The 14,795-nt window shown below is 36.8% G+C and overlaps 1 protein-coding gene across 1 annotated transcript in view; it reads right to left on the bottom strand.

Annotated features, from left to right (window-relative positions):
• OTOGL (otogelin like) overlaps window positions 1-14,795 on the bottom strand; it is a 90,811-nt gene that overhangs the window by 35,332 nt on the left and 40,684 nt on the right. Inside the window, exons 28-31 of the mRNA XM_050969903.1 lie at window positions 6,939-7,073; window positions 6,337-6,483; window positions 4,564-4,683; window positions 2,211-2,327 (exon numbers count right to left, since the gene is read on the bottom strand). Of these exons, the coding sequence (XP_050825860.1) occupies window positions 2,211-2,327; window positions 4,564-4,683; window positions 6,337-6,483; window positions 6,939-7,073 (519 nt within the window). The remainder of the gene's footprint in view (window positions 1-2,210; window positions 2,328-4,563; window positions 4,684-6,336; window positions 6,484-6,938; window positions 7,074-14,795) is intronic.

Genomic DNA, 14,795 nt, shown 5'->3' with positions numbered 1-14,795 from the left:
AATCCTATCACAATATTTCATGATTTTACATGATACACTATTTCTTGAGTTTAAATCATCTTTTTTTGTAATGTTGAGCAACATTTCCAAAACAGTGTTCTTACTCAACACATGGAATGTTTAAAGCAATGCTTCTCTTCAGTTTAGTCTCTGGTCTAGCTCAGCTGTAAAGCACTCAAATGGCACATGTCAGATTACAGAAATACCACCCTAGTAACAAAGCACTACTTATCTAAGACGAAGACAGCTTTTCAGCTGGCAGTTGCTAGAAGCTGGCAGGGACTGGATCAAGGGCAGAGAGATGTTATTGTGCTTTCATTCTTTTTCTTGTTTTGAAAACAGGGATACCACTGGGGATGTGGGGGGCACACATGAGAACTAGCTCCATTGAAAGTGACAGTAGTAGCTTTGTAGAAATCACCTAACAGCAAACTGGCTCCAAATATCTCAATCTGTCTCTCATGCCTGCAGAACAGCATCTCTCCATGGGTCAGCAATATCCTACTCTTGTGACAAACTGGGAGCCTTTGGCCAAAGTTCCTGCTGAGGTCAGGAATTAGGAGGAAGGCCCTTTTTTCTCCTTCCACAGACCCTGCTGAATTCAGTACTTATTCGGGCAACTATAATCCATCAGTTGCTGCCAGGCAGAGATGCAAGATTTTGTCTCCCTGCAAAGTGGTATTGCAGCCTGAGCTGAGCTGCAAGGCTGCCTGTCCCCCAGACAGGAGCTTGCCTGCATGCACTGCAGGATCTTCCACCCACACACCAGGAGCAACAATAAGCGTGTTGGAAACCCCCATCCATGTTTTCTGTTCTTTCCCTGCCCCCAGTGTCAGTCTCTACTCGAGCTTTTTTCTTGGCACTCTGTTCCCCACCCAGCAGTCAGCTGCACATGCCCTTGATAGGAGGTCACTCTACATTACATTTGCAGGAGCTGTACTTTCACATGCTGATTAATGGGTTCTAAAAACACATGAAAGATGTTTGCTTTACAGACTCTCCCATACAAGATAGATGCATACATGCAGAAATACTTGACTACTAGTTAAATCACATGTTTTGCACCTGGCATAGATTTTTTTACATAATTATGCTAAAGTTCTGGCATAATATTTGCAAATTCTAATCACAACATGGATAAGATATATAAAATGAATGTTCAAGAGAAAAGATCTTTCCAAGTTGTTATAATAATACAGTTTCTTAAAGACTCTCAAAAGTTCCATTTTTATTTATTATTTGCCACTTTGAAAATACACTCATCACTGCGTTCTCAGGCACATGCTCAAAAAATTCTTTACATAGTAACTTAAGTCAACATTAATAAATCTCTTGGGTTAAGCTACTGCAACCTCCTTCACAGGCAAATTCCTAACCATGTTGATATCCAGCTTCAGTCCTGAAAGTCAGGAGGTTCAGCTGAGACAGGTAATGATCTCATTTGGTATTAATAATCATGAAGAAATTAAGAGACTGAGACGAAATGTCATAGTGGTTCTTGCTTGTTCAGGTGTAAAGAAGCACTTAAATACCATTGAGAGGCTAAAATCAGAAATAGGGAAAATGTATAAAGCATGTCTTGCATTGATAATGGGTGAATTAAAATGGAATAAAAGGTTACCACACAAAATAGTATTGTCCCCATCTTGTCTAGACTGAACTGAAGGACATTCTTGTAACTCTTTCATACTCAGCCACGTGTTGGGAAAACAAAGATACCAAACCTCAGAGTTTTGATAAAACCAGACGATAAGCTGCCAAACAATTAAAAATACCAATAGTTCAAAAGCAGAAATCTTGTTCTCTCATTATTCTTTCTATACAAAGCAGGACACAACAAAATAAAACCATTTTAAGTGAGCTGTAGGTGCATTACACATACACTTACTTTAGAATCCCTCAATTTTACAAATTTACAATTTGTAAAACTCAGCTACCTATATAGATAAAAGGTATAAATAAAAGCTAAAGAGGCTAGAACTTTGATTATTCAGTAGAATAACTCACAACTCTGTTACCACTTTTATGTTTAGATTCCAGTCTTGAGAGGAACAAGGAGCTCTGCACAAATACAGCCCACCCACAAGGAGATACTTGTAGGGCTTTACTCTGTATCCTCACATTCAGACTGAGGACACTCTCCAGAAGAAATTAATTACTGGAATTTTATTATTTTCATGAGAGCAATCTTGGATATTTAATAAACTTACCACATTGCGACAAGGTGCAAAAAGATCACTGTATAAGATTGAGCATTCCTTTTTTGCATAAGGGAACTTGCTCTGATGTACTTCACATGGTCTCAGTGTTTCATTTGGGCTCTTACACTTGAAAACAAACACAAAACCCACAAATATTTTATAGGTAGGTGTGTTTATCACAGACTCAGGTACACCATAGTATCATATAATTCAATGCTTTCATAATCAGAAAATAAAAAAAATCAATTCTATCTTCTTCATCTTCTTTCCTTGATTTGTTTTTGTAATTGAAAATATTTGCACCAAAAAAGAATCTTTTTGTTTTTTTCTAAAGCACTAAAATGTTCCTGCTGTCTGCTCAGTGCATAAAGACAAAATGTTTTCTTTGTGACACATTATAATCATTACCAGAGCAACCAAGTGTAACATCACAAACAAATACGTGGTCCAAATCCATCCTGGGTGGTTTTCACTGACTTTAAATGGAGTCATACTACAGATGGCTTTAGCCCTGTAAGTTCAAATAAAGAAGCAGCGGTAGGAAGGGAACAACTCATTAAAATATAAAGTCAAAGATCATCATGATAAGTCAAAAATGGGTGAGATACAACTATATCTTCTAGGATCTCTGAAAATGAAAAAAAAGAACAGAAAAATATAGGAAAGGGACACTCAGATCAGAAAACATGAGTTCATCTGAAATAATGATGTGTTGTTGCAGCAGGCAAGGTGGGTGTAATGCACCAGGAGGGTGTGACAATGAATGCACAGGCATTGTTGGGGTGTCCCACAGCAGCCTCAGCTGCAGTGCAGCCACCCATCTATGCTGCCCTCCTGTGCAGGTGCTCAGACACTACTGAGGATATGTGCTGCCACCCCAAGGAAGGAGGATCCCTGGAAGCATCTCCTGCTTCACAGTGCTAACACAAGCACATTCCCCAGTAGCAGAGCTGGGTTCTAGGCCTCCAGCTATCAAATACTCCTTTACAGTATTTTGATTTTTCAGAAATGGTGACCAGGATACATCTTTACAATAGACCAAAGGTCCTTTCTGAAAAAATCCTGAAGGCTTACTGCAGGGGCAGATAAGAGCCAAGTCTGAGCACATCCAACCAGCAAGAACAAGGCTGAACTTAGATCCTGAGGGCTCTACAGACATAGAGATCAGGAGATTACATGAGATTTTACAGATAGGTATCTCCACCAAAAAGTAAGGTGCAAATCTGAGATGCATAAGCAAAAGTTATAACATCCTACAAGTCAATGTGCTATGCAAACACCATACAGCTTTTTAAGGGAGCTGCTGAATCAATGAAAAAGAGAAAATCATTAACTTGATATAAAGTATTCACACATTTGTTTATGTAGGACCTTCAAGATGAGCAGTATAACTCTACACACTTGCCTTGCTTGCTTATGAAATATAAATTTTTTATGTAGAATAAAATATATCTGAAGGGAGATATTGAAGGGAGATATTGAGGCAAAGAAGCCTCAAAATCTTTATTGCAAAGCATTCTTCCATGAGGTGAGAGGTATTTGGTCAATTTCCTGCTGTGTCAAGGAGAGAACAGATTAAAACCTGGTCCTGACAGACATCCAAAGGGAGCAGGTTACAAATAATGAGTTTTCAGGAGGTCCACAGGGCTATAAAACTTTACATCTTCTCAGCACAAATTAATGAAATACATATTCTCCTCTGTTATAAACCAGAGTTGCACCATAAATGTGTGTTATAAACCATTTATACAGCATTCACTCCCTACAGCATCCTCCTACCTTCTCCTCAGAAACCAAGTTTCCATACTGGGTTGTGCCTGTTTCTGTTCTGAGCCTTTTCTGCCCATCCCTTTGCTGCCTCGACTTTGTCAGTTTATTCTGTTTACAAAGTGCCACTAAAATAAATCTGAAAATAAATTTTATTTTCAGTGTTCAGAAAGAAACTCTTCCAGGCCTCTTTTTTCCAGCATTCAGATTCTGTTTACTTTCAGTATCCTGATGCCTCCAACCCCAGAGAAATTACAATTGTTTTTAAAATTGGGGTGAATCAAAAATACTAAAAGTAGTGTACCTAACTTTGGAGAACACTGAAATGCAGACAGCTATGATTGTCTTACACAGGGAAAATGATATCCTTCCCTAAAGAGATTGTTTGGTATCATTTAAAATTTTGTATCTGTTTGTTATAACATACGATATTATTAATAAATTTCATATCTCTAGAAACAAAAATTAAAATATCCTCTTATACAGTGACCTTAATTTTAGAAAATACCTGCACATCATGTGATTATAATGTGCTCATTTACAAATTAAAATTATAATCTTTATCCTCTACATTTTTATTGGACATGGGACTTACCTGTCCCAATACCCAGCTGTCTCCAAATACCTGCGCATTTCTCACCTCCATGTTGTTTGATGTAGTCAGATCATTTGAAGTATATTTGTCAAAATTTCCACACAAACCTGCCAGTTTTCCCTGAAAGAGAAAAGATTTTTTTTCATAAAATTACAGTCAGTAATTGGCACAAGTCACACACATGGAATAGAAATTTTTGTACGTAAAAAGGGTGAATGTAAATCTGACTTATTCTTTGAAAATATCTGCTATGCCTGCAGTTCCATATTGCAAATATCTTTTAATAGAAATCAGTGTTTTTCTTCTTATTTTCCAGAACTTCTTCTTACTGCCTGCCTGTGAAAACGGACTGGAATCTAGTAATATTTTTTTCTGAAAACTCAGTAGTGATTCCAGTCCAAAAGTCAAAAGTTCAGGTGAATTACCTCATGATTGTGAAGCCTAGTTGTTGTCATTAAAACTTGCTGTCTCTAATTTTAGTTCACAATAGCTAGAGCGTTTGTAATAGCAATTATAAAAGAGACAGCTGCAACTTTCTTTTCTTGGGCATATGCTGCTGATGGAAAAACTATATATACATGCATACATATATAAATATATAGGAAAATAGACCTTCCTATGCAACAATAAAAAGTAGACTTGGATTTTTAGGGTGTTGGGGCTCACACTAATGAGTTCTTTTTTCTTAAGGTCTGCTGCAGACACCTTACCCGCCTGGAGGCTCTGGAAGAAACAGTCATTGGAAACAGAAAGAACTGGAAGTATTTGTGTTCCTAAATGCAACCTGTAGAACTCAGCTCCCTGCTAGCTTACTCAAAAACAGACAACCTATTTTTTTCTCTATGTGTATTGATGGCTGATAAATCAACTTGTTGGTGAATTAAGTATTTTATGGCTATTTGGACAAAAGCTTATTACAATCTTTCTTTAAAACCATATTAGATGGTCATTATAGCTTTGACTTAGACTTCAAAAAATCTGATACTTTATCCTAGCTTAGCATAATTTTTTTTCTTTTGCTGAATAAGCCCCATCTTCATACATGTGTTCATGTTTGAGACAAAGAGTAATGTAATTCTGAATTGCACTGATATGGTTACTCTGCTAGCACCCAATGACTGAGTTGCAGAGACACCAAATTAGATGATTTAGAAATGGAAAAGAGAAGAGCAACTGGGAAAAAAAGGAGCCTTTAATTCCTCCTTGCATCATGACTGAATCCTGTCATGATATATTCATTAGGTTTAAATGTAAGTTTTTTCTAGCTCTTTTTCTGTATTTTGTCTTTTTTAATTAAAGCCAACATGTGACTCCATCTGTTCATCCCAGAAACCTCTACTACATCCCAGGTTGCAGTTCCAGCATCAGTCTAATGCAATCTGTAATACAAACTTGCCATCCTCCAAGTCACTGGGCATGAAAGCTTCTTTTACATTGGCTCTAGCCAATGAAAACATGCAGTGAATTGGGTAACTCAAAAACTACCCCTCCCTTCCAGCCCCCAAAGTTATCTTTGAGTCAGAGCTGAATCACTGCATATCTCCAAAGCTACATGTATCGAGCAACAGAGTGAGGGTAGGTGTTGAAACCACGCACTCCTTCTCTTCAGAAGATGCTTTTTCCATCTCTTCTTACCTAGGAAATACTAGCAGCTGAACAAGCTGTATCACTGGGAAAGCTAGTATTGAAGAAAAGACTATCACAGTTATTCAACAGATCACATCAGGAATATAGAGAATCTACACGAAATCTTGGGTTTATATTTCGGCTCACCTTCCATCGAGGTCCAACTTTTACATGTATCATTGTCTTCTTATCCCACAGAACTGTAATGTCCTGTTCTGGAAAGTGTATCACAGTATAATATCCAGCCTTCCAGAGCTGATAGTTAGATTTGTTTTCTTGTGCCCCTAGGGTCTTCTGACACAAATGAATATTAATTAAGATCTACTAAAGTAATGCTACCAGAAAACAGCAGAGTATATATTGAAGAATACTTTAGCATACAGCTGAATCAATAATATTAGTAGAACTGTTGTTTAATACTTTGATATTTTGTCCTTTCAGCCATTGAAGTTTGCTTCATACTTTGGTTTCTCTTTCAAAAACAACTGTAAAGAAACTCATAAATGCCAGTATGTTTCAACTTCTTGAGACTTTTGGGCAATCTTCTTTGCATGACAAATAGAACTTGAAAAAAAAAAAGGGGGGGAAAAAAAAGTGTGTCCTGGGACCTGCTGCTTTATCCAGGCCTAAACATTTGTACTACATTAACTCAGACTGAGAGATGCTTTCCAAAAACATGCTCCTTTAAAGCTGTAAATTTGCAGTGCTTATCTTAAAGGGCAACCAAAAAAGGAAAGAAAATAACTAACCTGCTTCTCAGAAGGTTCGCTAAAATAAATCTCAGTGTCTCCAACAGTGATGAAAACATTCTTTGAGCAAACAATATCATTGTCAAAGCACTTTTTGTTCTGAGCAATTATAGTTATATTTGAGTTATCTGTGCTCTGCAACATTAAGAAGAAATAATTTTACTGATATATTCAATTGTATTTCACTCCTGCAGATTTATTCTATGCTTACCATCACCAAAAAAAATTTATACAGACTTTATAATTTACACACATTTGAAATTAAATTTAAGCAAGTTACCAAGTCAGGAAATGCCTTTTTAAATTCAAAACTGAACCCACAAACTTTGGAGTTGAACACAAAGAGCCATTATGTTCAGCTGTGATTCCTCTTGTTGAAGACTTCACAAACTCAGAGGATCAAGCTATCCCTAAAATAAGAGTCTGGTTTAGGCTTTTAAAATATGCTTATACTTGGAATCTAATATTTATGGCACAGTGTGGTTGTCGAAATTGAGACATGCTATAAAAAGAGCTTTATTTTTAAACCAAGGTACATGAGATCAAGCTGTTTTCATGTTTTTAAAACCAAGAAACCTTCCATCTGTCAGTAATAGATAGAACAGTTTCTGTGCCACACACCAAAATTCACAAAACCATGAGTCATACTTAATGTTATTGGAGGGGGTAAAGGTTTCTGCCAATATTTTTGTTTGTAGGATGGGGTTATTTTAACATTTAGAAGATTTGAATACTTTGTTGTCCTGATTTATTGGTGTTTTAGTACTTCAAACTCAAATGTACTGTCTTCTCAATCCCACACCTTTTGGCTCTACAGCCCATTCATTACTTTTGCATACTAGGCACAAAAAAAATCACCTTTGCACCTTGGCTCAACACATCTGTTTATTCACCTACAGCTTCTGTGGTTCTTCTGTATCCTGAGGGAAGCACACACACACCTTGTAATTCCCTTGTTTTACTTGAACAAAGGAGATGAACTGTCATTTCAGTTGCTAACACTACCACCAAAAAAAAATGAAGTTGAGTTATTCCTATTATTTCTTATTTTAATTTACTGCCCTGTTCTTTTCTGTACCAATCCTTTCAAGTCAACAAGCAGCCATAACTGTAGAAATTACTTGAGAAAGTTAACTTCATAAAATTCATATGAGCCACTGTTAATATTAGCATGAGACTACGTTTCTGAATCTGGTTCAAAATTTGAGTAAATTCAGTCCTACAATCATCAGAAACCTGAGACAGACATGAAATAAGAATCTTGGAAGTGGCAAGTAGCACCCACTGACTAATCTAGTCTTATATGGGACACTTGGGTAATGCTAGGAACAAAAAGGTTCTCTTCTTGTTAAAACTCTTCTGGCTCCCACCCTTTTTTGAACACTCTCTGAGACTGTGATTAGATGAAACCAAGTGGAGGTGCTAATGGGCATGCTGTGCAAGATGGAAATGGTGGCTCTCAGCATCTCCCCAGTCCTGGGAACTACTCTTGGCTCCCAGCAATGCTCTTGAAGAGCTCCACTTGGCCACAACAGGAGGCATCGTTTGCTTTGTTGTTTGCCCACAGCATCTCCTCCAGAGCTTCACTCCCTCCTGTGGTCAATGTACTATTGCCCTGCTCAATGTACCCCAAGAAGTTGCTGGCTACTTACTCTTAACTATTTCTTGCCTGTCTCACATTTTTACCCTTATTTATTCTGTGCTCATCAGAATTCAAGAATTAAAAAAAATTAGTAATTTTTCCTCATCAGTGAGAAATACTGCATGCATGCTGTAGGAAGCAGTTTGTGTATTTCTTTTAATAAAAGTCCTAGTGACCAAACTCTTTAAAGAATGCTTTTAATCTAAAATCAAAAACAAACCCAAACCCAGATGATGGAAAGCATAGAGGTATTTTTTTGCCACACAGAGAGGGTACTACTGTTTTGCTACCCTTAGTCTAGCATGGCCCACAAGCCAGAGGATGCTGCTACCTGGCATAGAAAACACTCTACAGAAAGCGAGCGCTTGTGAATGTGATGAGCACAAGCTGTGGGATACTGCCTGCAAGCTCTATGTTACCCTAATGCCAGGGATTAGGAAACAGATGGTACTTGCCAGCAGTTAGCTTGGAAGGCAACAGCTACAGTGGGTAAAGTTATTCACGAACTGCTTAGTTGTAAGGGGGTGTAGGAAATCAGATCTCCATGATTTAGCAAGGGAACTCAGTTTAAAAGTATCAAAACTTCAAGGTAAAGTAAAGTTCATTTGTTCCATTCTATTGAGAAGTTGTATTAGGTTGAACTCAAAATAAAATTGGTCACTACCTTATTAGGAAATACACTATGTTTTAATTAAACCAGGCCTGCTGCTGAAGTGAGTACCAATTGTTCCCCTCCAAGACAGATAACAGCCCAGAGCATTTTTTTGATTTATTGGATGCGATGTGGTAAATTAAAAAGGAGACAATCTCATTAGTTTGGTAGATAGGATGCAAGCTGATGGATTGTGTGCTGGGCAACTGAAAAGTGAGAAAAGGCATTACACCCCACCACGGCTCTGTGCAGAGAAGGACTTTGCTTGCAGTCTCTGGGTCTATTTGATGCCTAGGACATTGAGGGCTCTTTTCATTGCACAGGTCACTCCTTTTCAGTTACCTTAGTCTCAGCAAAAAGGGACACTCTGAGTTAACAGGGAAGAAATGTCTTCCCTGTAAGAAAAGAAATTAAGAGCTTGATTTTAAATTAGGATAGTTAAATCAGGCAAATTATCCCACAGTAAAAATACACCTTTTTTGGCAATGAAGACAAGTCCTTGAGGGAGCAGTGGGTAGCTATATTAGCTATGCTAACTGAAGCTGCTGCCTGTGCCTTCTGACAGTCCAGGCCAATCCCTTCAGCCGGGCAGCATCAACATACTCAAGTCAGAAGTTTTTGTATATGGTTGGGATTTGGGCCAAGAGCACAAACTGAGTTATATTTCAAATTAACTCTGCAGTACAGAGAAGCCTGGAGCCAGGAAGTATTTTGCTGACCAAAGCCAGAACAGGGAGTCCTGAAGACATGTGAAGTACTTCCTTACTTGTAGGACTGCATGATGGTATTAAATTACTACAAATTATGCAAGATGGATATGCAGAGAGCCTGTGCTAGTAGCTCAATAGAGTTATGAGTAAATCAGACATTTAAGAAAAAAGGGCTTTGTATTAAATCCTGAATCTTCTGTGCTTTCTCTTTTTCTAATTAAATCTTAGACCTAAACCCAAACTTAAAAATATCATTATGGATTACATGTCTCTTTTGGCTCTAAGCTTTCACAAATTTATTTGCTTTACATATGTTTACAAAATTATTTCCTTGCTGTTCTCTCCATATAGCTCAAGAGACATAGAGCTATACAATACTAGACAAATTCAAGCCATACAATACTAGACAAATTCAAACTTGAACAACAGTTTCTATCACAGTCTTCAAATTATTCTGTAGCTGCTGCATATGCAGTGTCTTCTTTCAATAAAGAAGAAATAAAGTGCAGTTGAAACTTAGCACCTAATTATTACAAAAGAAAAGACTATTCAGATTAAACAAGGATCATGTTCTGATGTTTATATAAGACAGGGAGGTCTTAAGCAAATCTCAAGAGTTCTTAGGGAATGTGATGGTATAAATGATAACGATCAAGTTCCATCTCTGTAATCTGCACTAAATCCACACAAATATGAAAACAAGCTTTTGTCACTACCACTAGAAGAAATGTCCGACTAGACACTAAGAGCAGGTCTAATGAATAACAAGGTGGGGGATTTTTTGGTTTTGTTTTTTTCTGCAGAGCCTCTTTCCAAGGCAGAGTCACTCTTTACCTTTTTAGGTAAAATGCACCCAGCAGGGGATGTACTACAGTTCATCATGTGAAACCTACTTATGCTGACAGAAACTAGAAATAAAATGGTTTTCCCACTGCAAGAGTATCTTCCCACGTAAATTACCATATCCAGCCTGTTCCAACTTAATATCAGTTTCTTTGTGATAACATGGAGTTGCCAAGCAACAGAAAAGACAGAGTCACAGCTCTGGGCAGTCAGTCAAAACCTCATTGTCAGTCCCACTTCTCAGGACATTCTTTTTCTAGACTTCACTGCACTTTTTTCCATATTTCTTCCTAGTCAAAAAAGCAAAGCACTGCTTTCCTTTTTCTGGTTTGGTGTTGCTTTTGGGGTTTTTTTTAGCAGTGCTTGGGAATGCTAGAGTTTATTTTTGTTAGAAACTTTCTATTTCAATATCCTGTTAGAAATTTTCTGTCCCTTTTAACCAATAACAATTCTGAGTAGTGTGCTTATATCATCAAAATGCAGCCTGGGAGAAGACAATTTAATTGGCTATATTCATTTATTTTAAAGTTTCAATAAAATCTCTGTCTGTTCCACATAAAGACTCTTTTTTTTTTTTCCTCAATACCCTGATTTACCCATTAGTTTTGGCTTATTCCTCACAAAATTGCAAACTAGGGTGGCCATAAAAGCATATAAGGACATCCTGGGAGTGGGATAGAGATAGATTAGGGCTATCTTCCTGTTGCTTTAATGATATTTTAGGTGTTTTCATATATAGTCACAAAAAGAAGTGCAAAAAGCTCTTAAAATATTGAAAAAATATAAAGTATTTTAAAAAGTAGAAAAACTTTCTCCTTTGTACATATTTGCAGAGAGATTCCTTAGCTCTGTTCACACCTAATATTTCAGGGGATTTTATGGAAAGTCAGAATTAGCTTGGTCATGGTTTATTGGTTCTGAGTTTCTTCTGAAGGAACTTAACATTTGAAACTATTACTTCTAGGGAGCTTGATCTAGGAGAAGTAAAACATCTTAGCCCAGATTTAGTGAGCATTTGGGCATAAATATATAAGTTATTTTGGGGAGCAGACAAATGCCTTGGGGTATAACTTGTTCTTGCTCTATCAGCTTCCTGTGCCATTTTTCTATGGACTTGATCTCCAGATAATCAGTGAAAATGCATTAATCATGCAAAACTCATTTTAATTTACACTAAGAAGCATCTCTTATTGAAAAGCTTTCTTTGTTTTGCTGCTGCACCTAATTTCTTCTGCACCTTGCCAGAATTATATGTACAGTCCATGTAGCTTTATTTGATCCCTGGTTCTGCATACCATACTAATTTGTATCAGCAAATGTTCTTCCCCACAGCTATTAAAACAATGGAACAATGTTGCTTGGAGTCAACAGATGGCACTGAAACACACTGTCTTAGTTTGGGAAGAAATCCACATGAAAGCTGGGAAAAAATATTGTGGGAAAGATGGTGGGTGATACTCTTACACGAGAGAGAACAGAGAGGAAAGGAATTGTAATAGCACTTTTTTTCCAACCACTGTTATGTATTTTTATACAACTATTGAAAAAAAGAACCAAAAAACCCATTTAGGAATTAAGAACCTGAGAGCAAAATTTCTTATGCAAATGCACATTATTTTCACTCAAAATATGACAGAGAGGCCTGCAGTACACATGTAAGATATAAGATATTTCTAGCTTTGAAGCACGGTTGAGTAGAAAAGGAAGAAAGCAAAATGACTGAGTAGATTCACTGATGAAAATTCAAGAGAAGTGAGATTATTCCAGCTACTGACTTTTCCTCAAACTTCCAGATGTTTTCTAACGCATCCATGATAACTCTTTCCTATTTCTTTAAAAGTGACTTCTGAAAAGGATACATCTCAGGCAGAACAAACTCTCAAAAACTCCAAAAAGATGCAAGAAGTATGCGTATGTGTATCTATGTGTGTATACAAGCAACAGGAAAAACATATAATTATATAATACTTTCTTTAAACATTGAGTTTTCTTCTAGTAGATTTTGCTACAATACAGAGCTGTTGGGTGTTCTGAAGGTTTGTCCACAATAAAATTCATTTTTTAAAATCTAATAATAATGAAAATACATTACAGTGAATATTTTACTTTATCTACTTAAAATAGAACCTTGTTTTAGCTCCATGTTTCTTAATTTTGAAAACACTACAGAGAGATTACTGAAAAAGTTTTGATTTTCTTTTTTTTTTTTTTTTTGTATTTTAAGAGAACTATATTAAAAGGTTTGAGAAAAAAAATCATTTAAAGCAGATTTCCATTTGTTTCACTTATTTAACTTTGCCTGCTTGTGTACCAGATTTAGCTTTTGCACAGGTCATATTACTGCAATCCCCTTCTAATTAAAAATGAGACCTTCTGAAGACTGAAGATTTGGAAACATTTGACTTTTTGTTTCCAAGTGACACATTCTGTAATATGAACTATTCTGAATTACAAATCAGTAGCACAGTTCATGGTGTTAGTTCTAATATCTAAGCATATGTTTACATGTATTTACATGAGACCTGTTAGTGTTGTTTTATTAATAAGTGCATAGTAAATGGCAATATTTTGTTATTGTTTGTAATGATAAAGTGCAAAAGGAAAATAAAGGACAAAAGCTCCAGCAAACGATTGCAGAAGCTTGAAAGCTAAAACTGGCACAAAGCTTTTATGTTTTTCAATATAAAAAAAAGTTGTGTGTTCATTTACACTGCTGAAGTTTAGTTTTTATATATTCAGAAAAAACAAACGTCATATCCTGACCTTAATCAGAATAAATTGAATTCACAGTTCTCGTATTTCACCGACACCCAGAGTCAGAGGCCATAACTAAGCAGCACCTTCAGATGACTGACCCAAGCATCCCACCCCTCCAAACACAGAGAAGGGCTGGGTGCTACTGCTGCACTCACAGCTCTGAAACAGCAGCACATCATTCAGGGCTTTGCTCATCTTCTTCTGTGCTGTATCATCAACAGTCCAGGAAACTGAACCCACCAGGGGCCCTCAAACTCAGGCAGCCATTCTGTGAACTGACTTTTCAGGCAACCATAAGAGTAAAATATTCTGGAGTCAGTAAAGCCAAAGGGCTTTTGGATTATGAGCATTACCCAAAATAGGAAATTCAAGGTAAAAGGTCACTAAATAACAAAGTCCTCAGTAAGGGAATCCAGCTTCTGAATCACACTATGCACACACCACCTCCAAATTGCCATTCTCATGGTAAGAAAATTTTCCCCAAGCCTTTCCTGGAAGCCCTCCATGCTAATCTGCACAAATTGAAAGAAATCTTTCCTTTGTTGGAGAATAAAAGTGATTCATTCCCTGCATAATTTAATGGTCTGGAGAATCAGGTGGTGGAGGCTGAAAGGCATGTAGAGGTAATTGAGTCTGAAATCATTGATCTGAAGAAAATGGAACCAGAGCATAAATCCATTGTCAACTGTAATCAGATCTTTTGCTCACAGAAGGAATAGAACAAATAGAAAAACAGGTACAGCTGAAGACAGGATGGAAAGGGATGTGTCCCAGAGGGAGCTTGCTATTCACCCTTACAGGACTTCCAGAGACCCAGAAAAAAAGAGGACATCCAGAAAGGTTTCCTCTGAAATCATGGGACTAATGAAAAGCAAACTCAAGGAAGGCAAGGTATTCACAGTAAACAGTTTTTTCACTGAAATGTAGGCTCTTTCTTTCTTGGGCACAAATTTTCACACAACACATCATTATTTCTACACAGTTACTGCTGCTATAAATTATTTGACAAGTGTTTCAGGTGGAAATATTTACTCATGAAACTACACATAGGAATATGGCTTGAGGATTAGATACGTTAATTAAAGAATTAAAGGCACTCTGATTGAAACACCATATACAGTTTTATTCCCTGAAAAAAAGAAAATTACTTTTTTCATGTCTGGTGTTCAATTTTAAACACTTGTAATTTCAAATTCAACATTATTTACTTTCCCAATAAAATCTCCAGAATCTAATAAAAGAAACTATTTGTC

This window comes from Serinus canaria, chromosome 1A (assembly GCF_022539315.1).
Source record: "Serinus canaria isolate serCan28SL12 chromosome 1A, serCan2020, whole genome shotgun sequence".
Lineage (NCBI taxonomy): Eukaryota > Metazoa > Chordata > Aves > Passeriformes > Fringillidae > Serinus > Serinus canaria.
Note: the sequence above shows the minus strand (reverse complement) of the source record. Positions and strands in the feature narration are given on the sequence as shown.